The sequence below is a fragment of the Python bivittatus genome, unplaced genomic scaffold, assembly GCF_059951505.1.
Source record: "Python bivittatus isolate LINGU-HERP-01145 unplaced genomic scaffold, Pbiv_v1 ctg000480_np1212, whole genome shotgun sequence".
NCBI lineage: Eukaryota > Metazoa > Chordata > Lepidosauria > Squamata > Pythonidae > Python > Python bivittatus.
This window is the reverse complement of record NW_028277075.1, coordinates 68014973-68033324: the sequence shown is the minus strand read 5'-3', so window position 1 is coordinate 68033324 and position 18352 is coordinate 68014973. Positions and strand designations below refer to the sequence as shown.

At 39.4% G+C, this 18352-nt stretch overlaps 1 protein-coding gene across 3 annotated transcripts in view; it reads left to right on the top strand.

Moving 5' to 3' along the window:
• Positions 1–17517, top strand: part of INCENP (inner centromere protein) — a 36381-nt gene extending 18864 nt beyond the window's left edge. For all 3 annotated transcript variants that reach the window (XM_007426530.3, XM_007426529.3, XM_088146171.1), the window contains exons 11-18: positions 3793–3902; positions 3992–4112; positions 5182–5304; positions 11518–11690; positions 11884–11998; positions 12121–12219; positions 14509–14659; positions 16293–17517. In XM_007426530.3, coding sequence (XP_007426592.1) covers positions 3793–3902; positions 3992–4112; positions 5182–5304; positions 11518–11690; positions 11884–11998; positions 12121–12219; positions 14509–14659; positions 16293–16498 — 1098 coding nt within the window. In that variant the 3' untranslated portion in view covers positions 16499–17517. The remainder of the gene's footprint in view (positions 1–3792; positions 3903–3991; positions 4113–5181; positions 5305–11517; positions 11691–11883; positions 11999–12120; positions 12220–14508; positions 14660–16292) is intronic.
• Positions 17518–18352: the final 835 nt, after the last annotated feature.

The window sequence follows — 18352 nt, the reverse complement described above, 5'->3', positions numbered from 1 at the left end:
GCAGGAGGAACTCAAGTTATGTTATGTTAACGCTTTATAAGCAACTTCTGAGCATTTGAAATTGTGCGCTACTGGCAGCAAGAAAGGAGATGGGCAAAGGGCCAAAGAGACTGAAAGGCAGGCATCGGGGTTGGGAAAGGCATTGTTTTGAAATTCTGAGCCGTGTCTTTAGATTCAGCGGTTTTTTAAACCTGCAAGCTAAATGATTCTGTCTCACACACCCTAGCCTTGCAGTTCAGTATTCTTCCATATACGTTTCTGGCAGATCATCCAACCCATTGTTGCTTCTTGGGTTAAAGAGCTCAGCAGGTTGCTCTTACTGATTCTGCAGGATAATGGAGTTCAGTCTGAATTAACAAAATGTATAACTAGCAGGGCAAGATCCTATGTGAGGCTGTAGTTCAGCCCTATGGTAGACTTGGCAATACATAGATATTGAAAAGATTTTGCGAATACCCAAATATATTTATTAACTATGTCTCAATCTCTTCTTCACACAGGGAGGGTTTGTTGTAAGTAACAAGAATGATCTTACAGTAGGTGCATTTGTGCATTATTAACCCAGTTTGTCTAAAGCTGCCCTAACTTGCATAGAGACCTTTTAAAAGGGAAGCCCAGCATATATTTAGTGGTTTTCAATTAAATTCTACTAAAAAGTAGATAGTGCATGTACAGTTATTATTAGAATTATTATTAGCCTTCAATATTTCAGAATATGATACATTTACTATTTCATCCCACTCATGTCTCAACTTAGATCCATTTTTTCAAGCTAACAAAGTGCAACAAAGAATCTATTGAAGCTACCTTTTGATCACTTCATGTGTATTGTTAGTAATACAGTTGCTTTAAGGTGTACTATGTGAAGTGTAAATGAAAAATAGAATTCATACTGAGATGCTCAGATATAACTAGCTAAATATATGTACAGGTAGTCTTCATTTAGTGACTGCCTTGTTTAGTGACTGCACTTACAATGTTGATGAAGTAACTTTACTACCAATCCTCACATGTATAACCTTTGCAGGTCTGTAAAGCAAAGGAAAGCTGAAGTAAGATCATAAGCACAGTTGTGGTTTCGCTTAGCAACCGCTTTGCTTAACAGCCAAGTTTCCAGTCCCAGTTATGGTTGGTAAATGAGGACTATCTATTCTGTGACAATGTTTGGTTTATGACATCTAAAGTAGCCCTTTGTTGCAACTCATAAATGCTAACTTGCTTACATTAGTTAAGCCTTAAAATGGTCCATGTCAACCTTCTTCAGTGTGTATTAACATTCCAAATATTTCTGGCCCAAATCCAGCCATGTATGAATAAAGTTTGCATTTTCTATTCCCATACAAGACCAAAATGATTTGGCACATTCACCATAACATATAATTGATATGATTATTCTGCGGTCTGTGTTGGGATACAGTTTGATAAAATTACACATCTCGACTTTTCCTGAATAACATGGCCTATTTTACATTTCTTGCCCAAATCATAAATAAAGAGACAAGAATGTTAATCGGGGCAATATTACTCAAAATCTCACTGAATTAAATGAGGCATACTTTCTAGCCAAATTGGATGGCAATGAAACCTAGTGGGGCCAAGTCCCTTGCCAGTCCCCTCTCAAGCAAAAGGGATGGACTCAGGGGCCTGGCCCAGCATTTGCCCATCCTTCTATCCTTTCTGCAGTTGATTTTGTTGACAGATTTAGTTCTTCTCCGCTCTTGCTGGCACCTGTGGCTTGATACTTTGCTGCTTTGAACTGAAGAGGGGAAACAATAATTTATCTGCCATGTTTTTTTTAATTAATTAATTCATTCATTCATTCAATTTATATAGCCACCCATCTCAGACCAGTGACTCTGGGCAGCTAACAATAATAAAAACAATCAAACACTTAAAACAATACAGAAAATTAAATATAAATATAAATACAGCCAAGAGATCTTATGTTATGCTTCATGCACTTCCTCCTCCTCCTCATGCCTGTTAGTGTACACTGAATCTTTCCCTTAGTCAGGATTGTCTGATTCTGTATAACAACATATATTGCCTTCCAGACATTTTGCACTTTAGACTCTCATCAGGTTCAGCCAGCATTGCCAAAGGCAAGGGATTCTGGGAGTTAGACCAACCATTTGGACAGCATCAGATTGCTGATCCCTACCATATATGAAAAAGAGCTGTTGTGCTGTAAATGATAGCATCTATACATGCTTTTTTGGTTCGTAAAAGCACAGGAATGGTATTCTCTGTTAAACAGGCAAGGCTGCCTGTTAAATTTTCTTTTGAAGGATCATTTGTGATCTGGCTAAATGGCTCTTCCCAGTGGTGGAGAGCACAATGTAACACACTGAAGTAGAAATTGCTTGCTGGTGCTGCATCTGTGCAAAAACATCCTTGATGTTTGTTCCTACTTCAGATCTGAGTGGACTTTAACTAACCATATTAACAGTTTGCAGTGACAGTGGAGCTGTAAAGGGCCAGAAAAAGAATTTATTGTTCTCATGGCTATTTCTTTGTTAGTTTTTTTAATGAAAACAATGGATGATGGAATGTTTCCTAACATTTTCTTCTTAAATGATATATGGAAAGATGTGAAAGAAATTTATGTAGATTTGGAAAGATATTAAATCAAGAAATAGACTAATAGGTAGAAGGATAGAAAAGCTTTTCTTATTATAAACAAAATTTCAGTTTTCGAAAATCCATGAAAAGAGGAAAGAATAAAAAGAAAAGCCAAAAGATATAGAAACTGCTGACAGTTAAAAGTATTTCAGACTCAGAGATGGATTAAATGTTTCATATGGCAAAATGTATATTCTGAGTCCTGACATTTTCTTCCCATTTCCTCAGCTTTTTTTTTTCTCCTGGAAATTAGTATATTTTGCATTTGATACAATGGAAGACTTTATTTTGCTACAATATTGATGATTTCTTCTGTTTTCAGTATAACATTTTGCATGCCTGATTCTTCTAAACATGCAAAAAGGAAGAGATGTTCCACTCAGATGTTTCAATTTTCCACTCCAAAGTTCAAACCAATTCATACCTGACATATTTTAAAAAGTAATAAAGTGCCTATATAGCTATAAAGGGTGCTAAAACCTAAGTATAGCATGTTTCAGGTTTTACCAAAATAGTTGGGTTTTTTAAATCCCCACTCCTGATTCTTTTTTATTCCAGTTGCTTGAAAATTTCAGGAATTTGTAGTGGCAGTCAGCATGACTTGCAGGAGCAAAGCTGTGTGTGCAAATAACTACTCGGGCTCTTACATGTTTTTCCCCCTTGAAAATTGTGACTAAATTGGAACTATTATTTTGTATACACAGAAAATATTCTGTTCTTCAAGTAAGAACTTGTGTAGGACACTGAAACATTCCACTTTTTTCCCAGGCCTCACAATCATGAGAATTGTTCTGGGGTTGATCCAAAAGTATTCAGGAACGCCTGTTTTCTGTTTCTGCCAGTCTATCTCAGAAAGCTTTTGGACCACTCAAATGAATAGCTGGATTGTGGTAGTCCAGGGGGGAAAAAAAGGAACATTCTTGAGTTCTCAGAAACATTCCATCTTCTGAACAGGATGTTTCATGTTCCTATTATTTTATTTCTGAAGCCATTGCAGTCTTACTGTGAAATGTGTTTGCTAGACTAGAGAGAAGGTTACCTTTCTTTAGCTAAAATCACAGTTCTGCTTTCTACCTTTCATCTCGGAGGACCATTACAGTAGCAATAAAAATGGATGCGGCTTTTCATAAGGCACTAAGATGAGCTTCTTCCATCTCTTCTTCTGTCTAGGAAAAGGAGAGGCAGCGGTTAGAGAATCTGAGAAAGAAAGAAGAGGCTGAGCAACAAAGAAAAAGGAAAATGGAGGAGGAAAAAAGACGGAGACTAGAAGAGATGAAGCGGTATGGATTTGAGTCCTTCTGGCTTCTCCTTCTGTAATCTGCCCTGAGTTTTTTGTTTTCCTTCTAATCAGTCTCCTGTGTGCCCTCAGAAAACGTGAAGAACGCCTCCGTAAGGTGTTGCAGGCTCGGGAGCGAGTAGAGCAGTTAGAAGAGGAGAAGAAAAAACGAATTGAACAGAAATTTGCTCAACATGAAGAGAAGAACGAGAAGGTAAATGCAGTGAGGGAGTTTTTGGGGATGATGGGGTCTCTCTACATAATATCTGGCTGTAAGATGTTGCTAACGTTGTGTCTTCTGCTAAAGCCAGATGGGGTTGTTAAAATCATGCTCTTCAAGTATTACCTTCTTATCTCAGAACCACTCTGTCTGTCAGTAAATTCTTTATATCAGATTTTTCAGTTTCATATAAAGAAAACATCTCTTTTAACTTTTTCTTTTACTTCCTTTTTTTAAAAAAATGATTGCTTTTTGATCCGTAACAAAAGAGAAAAAAGAAACAATAATCCAGTACAGTAATAAATAATAATACAAAAAACAAGATAAACCAGAATATAATTAAAACTTAGAAAAAAGGTAATAATGATAACAACAAAAGCAACAATGAAGTTACACATATTAGAACAATGAAATATAATAATAAACTCTTAACAAATTAAGCCTTGACCACATGGAATCATATTTATCAGATTTCTCACAGCATTGGTGGAAAGTAAGTTCACCTGTAGAAACTCCATCCAAAATTGTAACTCAGATACTGTCTCTCAGCTGGAGTAGAACAGTCTTCTGAGCTGCTGCTGCTCCCATGCACGATAAATTCATGTTCTCCATACTTCACTAGGTTCCAAATTTTCAGAATATAGGTAATTCCACATCACATTCATGTTTTGGACTCTTACTTCTTTCCCTTGCCCCTGCTTTACAACTCTAGAGGCCCCCTACCATGTACAGACCATAAGACTCTCTTTTGTTTCTTACTCCTCCCATAATGCTTTCCTACCAACATGTTAATAAAACTGTTTCCTAACAATTTGAGGTGAGGAATTCACAGAAACTGTAGAAAAAACAAAGAACCCTCTATCCCATTTTTCTCAAAGCTGGAAAAAAAAAAACCAGTCCCTTCCAGGTGTGTGACATGGCCCTATTCACTGTTGCACTCAGCCTTGAAAATACTGTTTGCCCGGTCTTAAGAAAAGGGACTATTTTGGCATAATGTATTGTCCGCCCACTACATGTCTAGAACAGAATATGTTCTCTGTACAACGCAAGATGTATATTTTAGGTCCGAGAGGAAAAAATGGCAGAGGACAAAATTAAGAAAAGGGCAGCTACCAAGAGGCTGGAAGAGCTGGAAGCCCGGCGCAAGCAAGAGGAAGATGCCCGGAAACAGAGAGCATTGCAGCTGGTAAAGTAGAGGGCTGGTGGGCAAAAGCAGGGAGGTGATAGACCTAGGAGATTGAGGAAGGGGGAATGAACACATCCCTGTTTGTTATTTACCCAACTGTTTAATTTTTGCTGATTTTTGGTGGTAATCTTAAGTAACTATATCCTTAGTTTAACCAGATGGTAATGTATCTGTACAGTGGTCCCAAGCCTAGATAAATGGGGAGGATTAATCTTCTGCCAAGGGATTGCAAAATAAAGCATGCATCCATACAAGCAATGGGACGGAAGTGTTCACCGAGTAATGCTACCACATCCAGGGCCTCAATGATAGTTAGCTACTGGCCAAGACCAACAAACGATCCTCAGTCCAATGAAACAGCTGCTACTCACTGCCTGGAATGTCTGTACTGGCTTCTGCTTTGGCCAGGAGAAGATCATTATGCATGAACCACTAAGCTACAGAATATCAATGGCTGCATTGGATGATGCATTGTGACTGCCTGGTTCAAGCGACATGTGAATCATCATTCCAGACCCTGAAAAATGGATGATATATTATTCAAGCTGACCAGCACACAGCGGGTATTGGTTTCTCAGTGGACCAAAAGGCATCTAACAATATTGTGGCTTTTCAACCTATTTTGAGTTGACTTGCTGTGCTCACATTATTAGCTATTATTCAAATTCACTTGGTGAATTTTGTCAAATTAAGCAAAGGATGAATTCTACTCCCAGTGCTAATCCACAATGGACTTTCTATTACACAGCCATATTATCATTATTGCAGGAAACCTGAATGCCCATATTGGGGCAAATTAGCCAGGACAGGAGGACATACTGTACTCAGAAATTTGTGGCACGAGGTATTTATTTATTTATGTATTTATTTATGTATTTATTTATTTATTTAGTGATCAACTTATATAGTTGCTCATCTCACCATAGGCAGCTGGGCGGCATACAACAAAGCTAAAAACAATCAATAAATACTATACATTAAAAATATAAACATCAAAATAGAACAAAGAATAAAAGGATGTTAAAAATAAGGGAGCCATCTCACATTTATTTATTTATTAAACCAATTTCTATAGCCACCGATCAGCTATATAAACGATAGGCGGCTGTATAAATTGGTTTAATAAATATTAAATGGTAATGGCTTGTGCCTGTTATCATTTGCAGCATAAAATTGGCCAATGATTGGAAACAACATGTTCCAACACCTGCAGAACACCAACTTATGTGACACATACCCAGGAAGAAGAATGCCACATTCCTGGACTACTTTATAATACTCATCTAATTCAAGACCTCATTTAAAGTCATCCAGCAGACTGCATGTCTGATCACCATCTTGTACATGTATGTGCAGCTCTTGCTTCAAAATACCCATCCCCAAGGCAAAACTCTCACACTGCAGAGAATGGTCTTCACTGGCCAATTATATCTTCAATGATTTCAGCTAGTCCCATCCAACTGTTTTGCAAAGCTTGCAGAACCAGAAAATATGGAGGAAGCTGCAAATCTCTTTGCTTCAATTGTAAATAAATGCAGCTGGTCTCTTTACAGCCTGTAAACAGCCAAGATGAATGTATAAGGTAGTATATATGGCTTAACAACCACAATAGGGACCAAAAAATTGGTTGTTAAGTGGGGCAGTCATTAAGCAAGTCACCACGTGACCGGACCTGATTTTATTTCCATTTTTATGACAGTTATTAAGTGAATCACCATGTTTGTTAAGTGAATTATGTGGTTGTTAAGTGAATCCAGCTTCCCCAATGGACGTTTTTTGCTGGAATTCACTTAACGACCACATGATTCACTTAATGTCCATTGTAAAAAAAGTCACAAATCGTGACCACAGGGGGGTGCAGTGGTTCAAGACGGCCGTAAGCATGAGTACAGGTCATAAAGCACTTATTCCAAAGATATCATAACTTCAAACTGTCATTAAATGAACGGTCGTTAAGCGAGGACTATCTGTAGACATCATTGACCAAAAGAATCAATGCATATTAGTTATTGTATCCCAACACTACTAACGTCACCATATCATCTGCTGTTATTACTGTAGGGATAATATCCCTGCAGACTTGCAAGAAGCTGTACATCGGCAAGAATACTAGATAGTGCACACCACAATATCTTAGAGATTGTATGCATAGCATCAATGAAAACATTAGCAACACTCATTTGTATGTTCCAACACTGTGTTTGAAACAGTGAAAATATTTCTGCCAACTATATAACCAACAAGAATCTGATATATAACCTGCAGAACTACCCCACAACTTAGGCCTTCCTGATGAATCAACATCAGAGGAGATGCCAAGCATTGAAAACAACAAAAGCAAGACAAAACTGCTTTATGTGATGTCGCAGCAGAAGTACAGAAGTCAGCAGATGACACTTTACTATGTTGATTGTGCTAGCTAATTCAGCTGATCTGGCTATCAGAGCAAGTACCAAGCACATGGAAGCAAGCTATCATAGTCCCCATCTTTAAAAAAGGAGATAGTAGTGAGTGCAGAAACTACAGTGGGATCAGTCTGTTCTCCATGGCCAATAAAATATTTATGCAGATAGTCCAATTCTGAAAAGCAGAACAAGGTGGCCCATGAAGAAGAGCTTCCTAATCTGCAATGAGGTATGCTAGGGATGCATCCTGGCTCCATTGCTATTCAATACCAAAGTAGACAACATCATGAAAAAAGTCTTCACAAATAGACATGGAATTGAATTTGGCGAGGGACAGTTCATTGGAGACCTCATATATACAAATGGTATTGCCATTTTTGCTGATGAAAAAGTGGAAGTAGAAACCACTGGATATGCTCTCTGACATCAGGGATGTAACAGGGCTATTTGAACTGGTCATCAGCGTGGAAAAGATTAAGTATTGACCACACAGTACTTAGCAGCTCAGCAGTATCCATATACCTAAATGGAGTGCAGTTTAGAACAAGTTCAAGAATTCAAATCCAGTTCCACAGTACAGGAAAAGGAGGTTACCTTAACAGCTGGAGTGAAACCCCAAATTGGTGTAGAGAGCTGTGGAGATGACCTTGGAGAAGAAATCCAGGGGCCATTAGAGAAACATTAGGTGGAGAAGAAACATGACCTGAGTCCAGAGAGGCAGGAAGATGTTAGAAACTCAATGAGCCCTCTTCCCTGACTCCCGGGGTATAAGAGGGAGGAAAGGGAAGACACAGGCAAACTTGCAGGATTCTCTTATTATAGTCTATTTCAATAAAGTATAGAAAAGAATATATGTAGCTCAGGGTTGAACTGTGGAGTCCTTGGGGTTCTCTGAGCTTGGTTGTTTTCTTGCAAGCATTTCATTACCCAGCTAGGTAACACCATCAGTGCTCGAATGGAGTGGGGTTTGCTCTCTGTTTTATATACAATGGCTTGCCCTGCCAGATCTCACCAGCAATCATCACCCAGATAAACAGGGTTTTATCACTAAGATTATCACCAGACATACAGTCAAGCTGTAAACAATACCCTAGTCAAGGATCTACCAGGGGGCGAAAAAACCCACCTCCACCAACACTGACAGGGCAAGCTACTGTATATAAACAGAAAGCAAACCCCATTCCATTCTAGCACTGAAGATGTTACCTAGCCGGACAATGAAATGTTTGCAAGAAAGCAACCAAGCTCAGAGAACCCCAAGGACTCCACAGTATAGTTATAGTCCTCCTATGGACTCTGTTTCCTGATCCAGTCTAACTTGAAGGGCTGATGTTGGTGCTGCCACAACTCCTTTTGGTTTACTCATCTGGTAGAAGCCTAACATTACTATATACATCAAAATGTATAACTGATACTACCAATTCTGTATAGGGCTAAATAATAGATGGATCTACAGCCATCTACTGGAAACTTCCAAAAGTTCTATCTCCATAGAATCCTTGGCATCACATTGATAGATCACGTACAAAATGAAGCTATCTGTCAGAAATGCTGCAACCAGCCAACAATAGCCAAAGAAATCCAAAATGGTGGTTGAGATGGCTTGGGCACATTTGCAGAATGAATCCAGTTTGCTACCCATGCAAGCTCCTTTGGAGAACATAACCCCATGGGCAGAAAATTTAGTGCAGAACATCAAGGAAAACCTGGACAAAGCAGATTATAACTGATCTTGTGCAATGCAGATTTGACTTGACAAAATCATAGCAATGGACAAATTGCAAAGCACTTTGGCAACTCATTGTATTAAATATCTGGCCTTGTAGCACCCACATCAGTACAATGGTTGCAAAAATGCACTAGAGGGATCAAGTTCAATTCTTAGTTTAGACCTCCTTCCTACAGGTGAAACTCGAAAAATTAGAATATCACGCAAATGTTCATTTATGTCAGTATGGCAACTGAAAAGGTGAAACCAATATATGAGATAGACACATTACATGCAAAGCGAGATATGTCAAGCCTTACTTTGGTATAATTGTGATGATTATGGCATACAGCTTATGAAAACCCCAAATTCACAATCTCCGAAAATTAGAATATTACATGACATCAATAACACAAGGATTGGAAATAGAACAATATCGGACCTCTGCAAAGTATAAGCATGCATATGTACTTAGTACTTGGTTTGGGCCCCTTTTGCAGCAATGACTGCCGCAGTGCGGCGTGGCATGGATGCTATCAGCCTGTGGCACTGCTGAGGTGTTATGGAAGACCAGGATGCTTCAATAGCGGCCTTCAGCTCCGCTGCATTGTTCGGTCTCATGTCCCTCATCTTTCTCTTGGCAATACCCATAGATTCTGTATGGGGTTCAGGTCAGGCGAGTTTGCTGGCCAATCAAGCACAGTAATCCCATGGTCATTGAACCAGGTTTTGGTACTTTTGGCAGTGTGGGCAGGTGCCAAGTCCTGCTGGAAAATGAAGTCAGCATCCCCATAAAGCTCGTCTGCGGAAGGAAGCATGAAGTGCTCCAAAATCTCCTGGTAGACGGCTGCGTTGACCCTGGACTTAATGAAGCACAGTGGACCAACACCAGCAGATGACATGGCTCCCCAAATCAACACAGACTGTGGAAACTTCACACTGGACTTCAAGCATCGTGCATTGTGTGCCTCTCCATTCTTCCTCCAGACTCTGGGTCCTTGGTTCCCAAATGAGATGCAAAAGTTGCTCTCATCAGAAAAGAGGCCTTTGGACCACTGGGCAACAGACCAGTTCTTTTTTTCTGTAGCCCAGGTAAGACGCTTCTGACGTTGTTTGTTGTTCAGGAGCAGCTTGACGAGAGGAATATGACATTTGAAGCCCATGTCCAGGATCCGTCTGTGTGTGGTGGCTCTTGATGCACTAACTCCAGCCTCAGTCCACTCCTTGTGAAAGTCCCCAACACTTTTGAATGGCCTTTTCCTGACAATCCTCTCCAGGCTGCGGTCATCCCTGCTGCTTGTGCACCTTTTTCTACCACACTTTTCCCTTCCACATAACCTTCTATTGATGTGCTTTGATACAGCACTTTGGGAACATCCAACTTCTTTTGCAATTACCTTTTGGGGCTTTCCCTCCTTATGGAGGGTGTCAATGATGGTTTTCTGCACAACTGTCAGGTCAGCAGTCTTTCCCATGCTTGTGATTCCTACTGAACCAGCCTGAGAGACCATTTAAAGGCTCAGGAACCCTTTGCAGGTGTTATGGATTCATTAGCTGATTTGAGCCTAGAATATTGAACCTTTTCACACTATTCTAATTTTCTGAGATTGTGAATTTGGGGTTTTCATAAGCTGTACGCCATAATCATCCCAATTATACCAAAGTAAGGCTTGACATATCTCGCTTTGCATGTAATGCATCTATCTCATATATTGGTTTCAGCTTTTGAGTTGCCATACTGACATAAATGAACATTTGCACGATATTCTAATTTTTCGAGTTTCACCTGCATATAGAGCTTTTTTTCTGACAAACTGTTCCCCACCCAGTCAGGGTAAGCTTCAAAATGTCAGGACAAATAATTGGAAGAGTTTTTGGCCTCTTTTTTCTTCAAAATCTTAGAAATGTTGAAGTATTGTATGGAACCTTGAGTAGAAAAACAGGCTATTTCAGGTTCATAATCTCAGATGGGATTGTGGGAGAGATGTAGCTAGTGTCATGTAGCTCTTTCCCAAGACTCTTCTCTGTGATTTTAGATTAACTGGCTTCAGTTGCCTATGGTGTGAACCTCACCTGGAAAATAACATGATCTTTTCCTAGGAGGAGGAAGAACGTAGACATAAGGAACTGATGCAGAAGAAAAAAGAGGAAGAACAAGAGAAAGCAAGGAAGATTGCAGAACAACGCCAGGCTGAGCTGGAAAGAGAAAAAAAACTGTCTGCTGAGAGAGAACTGGAGAAGAAGCGAGAGCAGGAAAAGATCCAGGCACAGCGGTAAGAACAGAATAGCTGAGCATCTTTCCACTCTATGAATTCTCATAAAAGCAGGCATAGGAAGAGTTCTGAGGTACGCAAATATATGATTAGAACATCTGGTGGCATAGCTGGGACTAACATGGGGTTCAAGTTACGCTGAAAAGATGATTGCTTTTCTCTTCAGGTGGTAATGTAGCATGTTTGCTTGCAGGGAGCGTGAACAGCAAGAGAAAGAAAAGGCTGCTCGCTTGCAGAGAGAGGTTTTACAAGCAGCTAAAGAAAAGGAGAGGCTCAGGAAAGAAATGGAGGAAAAAGAGAGGAAGTTGGTAAGGGGCTCATCCATCTCTCTGAATGTCTTTTGTTATGTTTGCAGCCTGCCCACCTCATCTGGATCCTGTTGTGTGGCAACAGCCCTGTCCTTTCTCAATATTGTATGGCCTCTTTTTAGCAGGAACAACGGAAGCAAGAAGAGGAACTGCAGAAAACAACTTCAGAGCCTCAGGCAAAGGTTGCTAATAAACAACTGAATGTGACCGTGAATGTTGAGGTAACCTCAGAACTACACTGAATAATTAGCAAAAAGAGTAACAATAACCCTAAATATATTCTTTTAAACTTAAGATTATATTAGAAAGCAGGTTACCTCTTGTTGTTTAGTCGTTAAGTCGTGTCCGACTCTTCGTGACCCCATGAACCATATTGCGCCAGGCCTTCCTGTCCTTCACTGCCTCCCTGAGTTTGCTCAGTTTCATGCTCATTGCTTCAGTGATGCTATCTAACCATCTCATCCTCTGCCGTCCTCTTCTCCTTTTGCCTTCAATCTTTCCCAGCATCAGGGTCTTCTCCAAAGAGATCTCTCTTCGCATTAGGTGACCAAAGTATCTGAGCTTGAGCTTCATTATCAGTCCTTCCAATGAACAATCAGGGTTAATTTCCTTTAAGATTGACTGGTTTGACCTCCTAGCAGTCCAGGGGACTCTCAAGAGTCTTCTCCAGCACCACAGTTCAAAGGCATCAATTCTTCGGCGCTCAGCCTTTTTTATGGTCCAGCTCTCACAGCCATACTTTACTACTGGAAAAACCATAGCTTTGACTATGCGGATCTTTGTCGGCAAGGTGACGTCTCTGCTTTTTAATATGCTGTCTAGGTTTGCCATAGCTTTCCTCCCAAGGAGCAAGCGTCTTTTAATTTCATGGCTGCAGTCTCCGTCTGCGGTGATCTTGGAGCCCAAATAAATGAAGTCTGTTACTGCTTCCATTTCTACCCCTTCTATTTTCCAGGAATTGATGGGTCCAGATGCCATGATCTTAGTTTTTTTAATGTTGAGTTTCAAGCCAGCTTTTGCACTCTCCTCTTTCACCCTCATCAAGAGGCTCTTTAGTTCTTCTTCACTTTCTGCCATTAGGGTGGTATCATCTGCATATCTGAGGTTGTTGATGATTCTCCCTGCAATCTTGATTCCAGCTTGTGATTCTTCCAGCCTGGCATTTCTCATGATGTACTCTGCATATAGGTTAAATAAGCAGGGTGACAGTATACAGCCTTGTCGTACACCTTTCCCTATTTTGAACCAATCGGTTGTTCCATGACCGGTTCTGACTGTTGCTTCTTGGCCCGCATACAGATTTCTCAGGAGACAGGTAAGGTGGTCTGGTACCCCCATCTCTTTAAGAATTTGCCACAGTTTGTTGTGATCCACACAATCAAAGGCTTTTGCATAGTCAATGAAGCAGAAGTAGATGTTTTTCTGGAACTCTCGTGCTTTCTCCATTATCCAGCGAATGTTGGCGATTTGATCTCTAGTTCCTCTGCCTCTTCGAAACCCAGCTTGTACATCCGGTAGTTCTCGGTTCATGTATTGCTGAAGCCTAGCTTGTAGGATTTTGAGCATAACCTTGCTAGCATGTGAAATGAAGGTTACCTCTAGTGGGTGTTTAAGATTTAATTTACAGAGCCATTTTTAATAGTGCCAACAAAGTGGAACGTCTGGGTCTTCAGTTGTTGAATTGAATAGGAACATCTCTGTATACATCCACTCCTGCTGGGAATTGTAGCTTGGCAGCATCTGGAGAGTCACAGTCCTAGTCCTACAATAAACACAGTTTGATGCTGAACTGCTACATAAACCAGAATAAGATGGCCTTGGCTCTGAAAAATGCAACAAATCAAAATGTTGGCCTATTTTATTGCCCTGTAACATTTTAATATCAAGTTTGCTTCTCCCATCATTCCTCTGTTTGTATGTGGATGTGTTGTATTTGGGAGGGAGTTACTTTTTAGTCTCTCCCTCTCCCCCTTCCCCTCTCTCCCTCCCTCCCTCCCTCCCCACAAATTTTTTCACAGATTTGGGAAAACTTGAAAGTATAGTGGCAGAAGTTAAAATGTAAAGAGGAATCTAAAACTAAAGGGGAAAAATAAAACTTCATAGAAGGAAATATCTGGATTAATACATTGGATAAAAAATCTGGCTGCCTCCTAGGACTTGCCATTGGAAGGCTACTGTTTTAATAGAAAATAACTTTTAAGGCTATTGTTTTAATAGAAAATAACTTTTTCTTGAAATAGAAAGGAACTTTGGATCTTCAGGTTATGCTTCACTACCTTTGAAGGAGGGGGCGTGCAGCCTGGGATCTCTCAGTTGAGACATACTTTTTAGGTCTTCCTGCTGCCATTGTTGGGAAGAACTAGAGATTTTATTTGGGAATGAGAACAAATAAGTTATGTGAGATACTCTTCTGAAAAACAATGGGAAACTACTAACATGTGCTACAACTCTTTTAGTGGTTCCAGGATCCAATTCCAGTGACTTGATTTTCCTGGCATTCTTCTTTCTAGAACTCGCCTGTCTGTAATTCATATCAGATGACACCTCAAGGCCCCAAACAACCCAAGATTGATTTAAATAATTATGGGATGGATTTGAACAGTGATGATTCAACAGATGATGAGAGCCAGCCCCGCAAACCCATCCCTGCTTGGGCTACTGGTATGTTGGAACCCATCTGTGTTCTTTGAGTCACATTACAGCTGAGCACTCCCTTAGATCTGCTTTTCCTAATCCAGTGCCCTGCAGATGTATGGAAAGTGCAACTTCTAGAATTCCCAACTGTTTGCTAAGAATTCAGAGAGACAAAATCCTAATACGCCAGGAGAGTACCAGCTTGGGGACGGCTTTGCAGTATTTTATGGAACCTGTTGCCACGGGATATGGTAGTTCACTTTAAAAGCTGATAGACAGGTTTACAGAGAACATCTTTATCCTGCTATTAGCCTTGAGTGCTGAAAACACCTGTGCTCAGAAGCTGTGTATTTCTCAGCACTAGTATTTGGGAAGGAGCTGTTAGCATTTTGGAAATTTCTGGCTGGCCCCTGTAGGAAATGATATAGATGTTGGGCTAGATATGACCCAGTGTAACCAGATTTTCAAGCATCTTCTAAACACGCTTGCTTAAAAGCAAAGCTGAGCTTAATGCAAAATAGAATTGTATTTCTTCTCAACTTCTCAGCTACTAAAAATATGAAAATTCTGTGTAATGTGACAATGCAGTATTCATGATGTACCTGGAGACTTGACATAGTATCTTTTAAACATAGTGGTTTAGTACCTTGGTCTCTTTTTACACTTTGTGAATATAGCTTTAAAATGTGCTAGGAAGCAGAATTTGTACTTCCTGCTTGTTTGAGAACAATGACTTTTTCGTTTTTAATATAGAAAAAGAAATACATTGCAAAAATTACATAAATACATCCCAAATAATATGCATCTATATAGGACGTCCATCTCTTCTTCTCTAATATACTGTTAAGTATATTTTGGCAGACAGATTTCACTGCTTCCAGCAGCAATCTGTAATGGTCTGGAAATATTTCAGGAAGGAAATGCTTTGCTAGCAATGGACAAGATCAGTTCTAATTTTAATCGCACATGCACAATATTTTTTCATTTTAAAATGTTCGTAATGGTTGCTACTGTCTTTCGCATGACTTGGATTATGAGAGAAGAAGACAATTTCATCTGTGAGATTGGGGGGAAATTATTCATTCTTCCTTTGGAATTCTTGCTGTCCCTTTTAAGAACTGAAACTGCAGAATGCAGACCCCAAATTTATTTATTTATTTTATATTTCAAATTTGGTCACTGGCCATCTCACTAGGAAGTGACTGGGCGGTTTACAGTAAAAACAGAAAATAAATATTAATTAAAATATGGTTAAAGTACAATAAAAATACAATAAAAACCATATTCATACATAAATAATAATATCTTCCAAGGTGCTGCTGGTAGAAAGGATATTAACATACAGGAGCATCTTCAAAGTGCTAGCCACCCCCAGGGTTGATTGCCTCTTCTCGCCCCATGCAAGTTGGCAGAGCCAGGTCTTAACTGCTTTCTGGAAGGTCGAGAGAGTAGGGTCCTGCCTCACCTCTGGGGGGACGGTATTCCATAGGGCAGGGGCCACAGCAAAGAAGGCTCCCCTTCTGGGCCCCGCCAGTCAACATTCTTTTGTCGACAGGGTCCACAGCATACCCTCTCTGCTTGACCGGGTGGGACAGGTCAATATAATGGGGGTTGATTTTATTTAAATGGCAATCAATATGTCTGTTCTTCCCTCCCTTAGGAAATCAACTAAGCCAAGCGATCTTGCACCAATATTATAACCCACCAAACACCAAAGCACTCTTTGGAGTGGTGAAGAGTCCCAGGTTAGAAGAAATCTTCTATAAGAGCAAGCCGCGTTATTTCAAGCGCACTAGCTCTGCAGTGTGGAATTCCCCACCTTTTCCAGGTGGCAAATCTGTCCCTTCTGCTTTCAAGAGGTGCTGATGCCTGTTCAGTCTAGTCTAATGTGTGTCTGGTTCTGTTTGTCAAAGGAGAAAATGTATTGCTTTTTAATGTGTGCACTCTTTTTTTCTTTTATCAATATTAATAAATATAATGTTCCCATAATGAAGTTGCTGTCTCTGCTCACGGTGCCTAAGTAATCTGCTAGGATTGGCAACAATATTATAATAACCCTATTGTTATATATGACAGCTGTTAGGGACCTATGTGTAGAAAGTAAGGGAGCTGACCTTGACAGAAATATATAAGAACTGTTACTTAGGCAAAGAGGGCTGGAACATTACTTAAGCCCTGGGAAGCAAAATAGTGTTTGGAAACAGCTCAGAGAAATGTTTGCCTGATTCACTGAGATATAAGTAGGAGGGGAGGTACAGTACAGTCAGACATGCAAGCTTCTGTTATTATAGCCAATCTCAATAAAGTATGTTATTTTCTGGCCTGTTCTCCCTAGTGGGGCTGATACTATGTGATGGTGTAGGTGGCATGTAAGACTAAGAATAAGGACATGTAAGGACAAATCTTCACTTGACATTGAGTGACCTTGGGTGATTGCACACTCATTCTAACCTATCATTAGATTACTATGATGGGACGAATCAAGCCCTTGAGGGAAGGGAGATAGAAATGCACTATGAAGCATGCCTAAGGTCATATATTTAATTTCTTTACATTTCCAGTTATTTAAAAGATCAGGTAGCAGACAATGGGAGGTAAATGTCTCTTGGATGTATTTTTGAGCTTTATTGTTAGAGATGGTAGAGAATGCAACTGTGATAAAGGGGCTTAGTTTTCAGTACAGCTGTGCATAGGATTGGCTGATATTAATCCCTAGTTTCCTTAATAAATTCTGCCAGTCCTTTGATTACTTTGTCCTATAATATATTTGCCTCAGTAAAGTTGCCCCTTCTTCACCTTCATTCTAAGGCACAAACCATAGTTACGAATCAATAACTGGTTTCATACAAAATGCTGTATTTTCATACCATACAAATAAAACAATTCTGGACTAACACAATGCATGAATTCTACGATTTTAGATTGTTCTGGAATGATTCTGCAAAAACTCCATCTGTACTATTTTGAAGAAAAAATTGCTGAACCATAGCCTAGCTTGCTTTTAGGCACAAATCTGCCTATCAGTCTTTTTATGATATAGAGGATATATGGTCATATCTCATGTTTATATATAGCAGGAACCTGTTCGCATAGAATTAGATTTTTGTATTTGGTTCCATTTTTTTTTTGTAAAAACTTTAAGTTGTTTAAAAAGGAACAGTAAAAACTAATAAAAACTAATATTGAGAGGAAGCAGAAGAAAAAGAAAATTGAAAAAAAAGAAAATAGTAAAGATCAAAAGTGCAGAAAAGAGAGGGGAAAAAAAGAATTGACCTTTGACCCTGCTTGCAACAGATATAAGTAACAATATATATCAAACTCTTACTCTAAATTTAAAACATAACTTTCATTATTTCTCTTGACCCATATTATTTCTAATCATCAAATCCACACAACATAATTTAATTTTTTTTCTCTTTCCCGCAAAAAGTCCAAAAGTATTTAGTTCCATTTTTTTTTAATACCAGGAACGATACACTAAGAAACTAAAAATAGCTATTTTTTAAAGTCTAGGCTCACACGACCAAAATTCCATTATAAATTGTTTTATTCCTTATGGTCTTAGATACTTCTTGTCCCTTCAATACCCTGTGTAATCTTCATTCCTTATGGTCTTAGATACTTCTTTTCCCTTCAATACCCTGTGAAAAATTTAAAATTCCATTATAAATTGTTTTATTCCTTATGGTCTTAGATACTTCTTGAGCTATGCTTTGTATG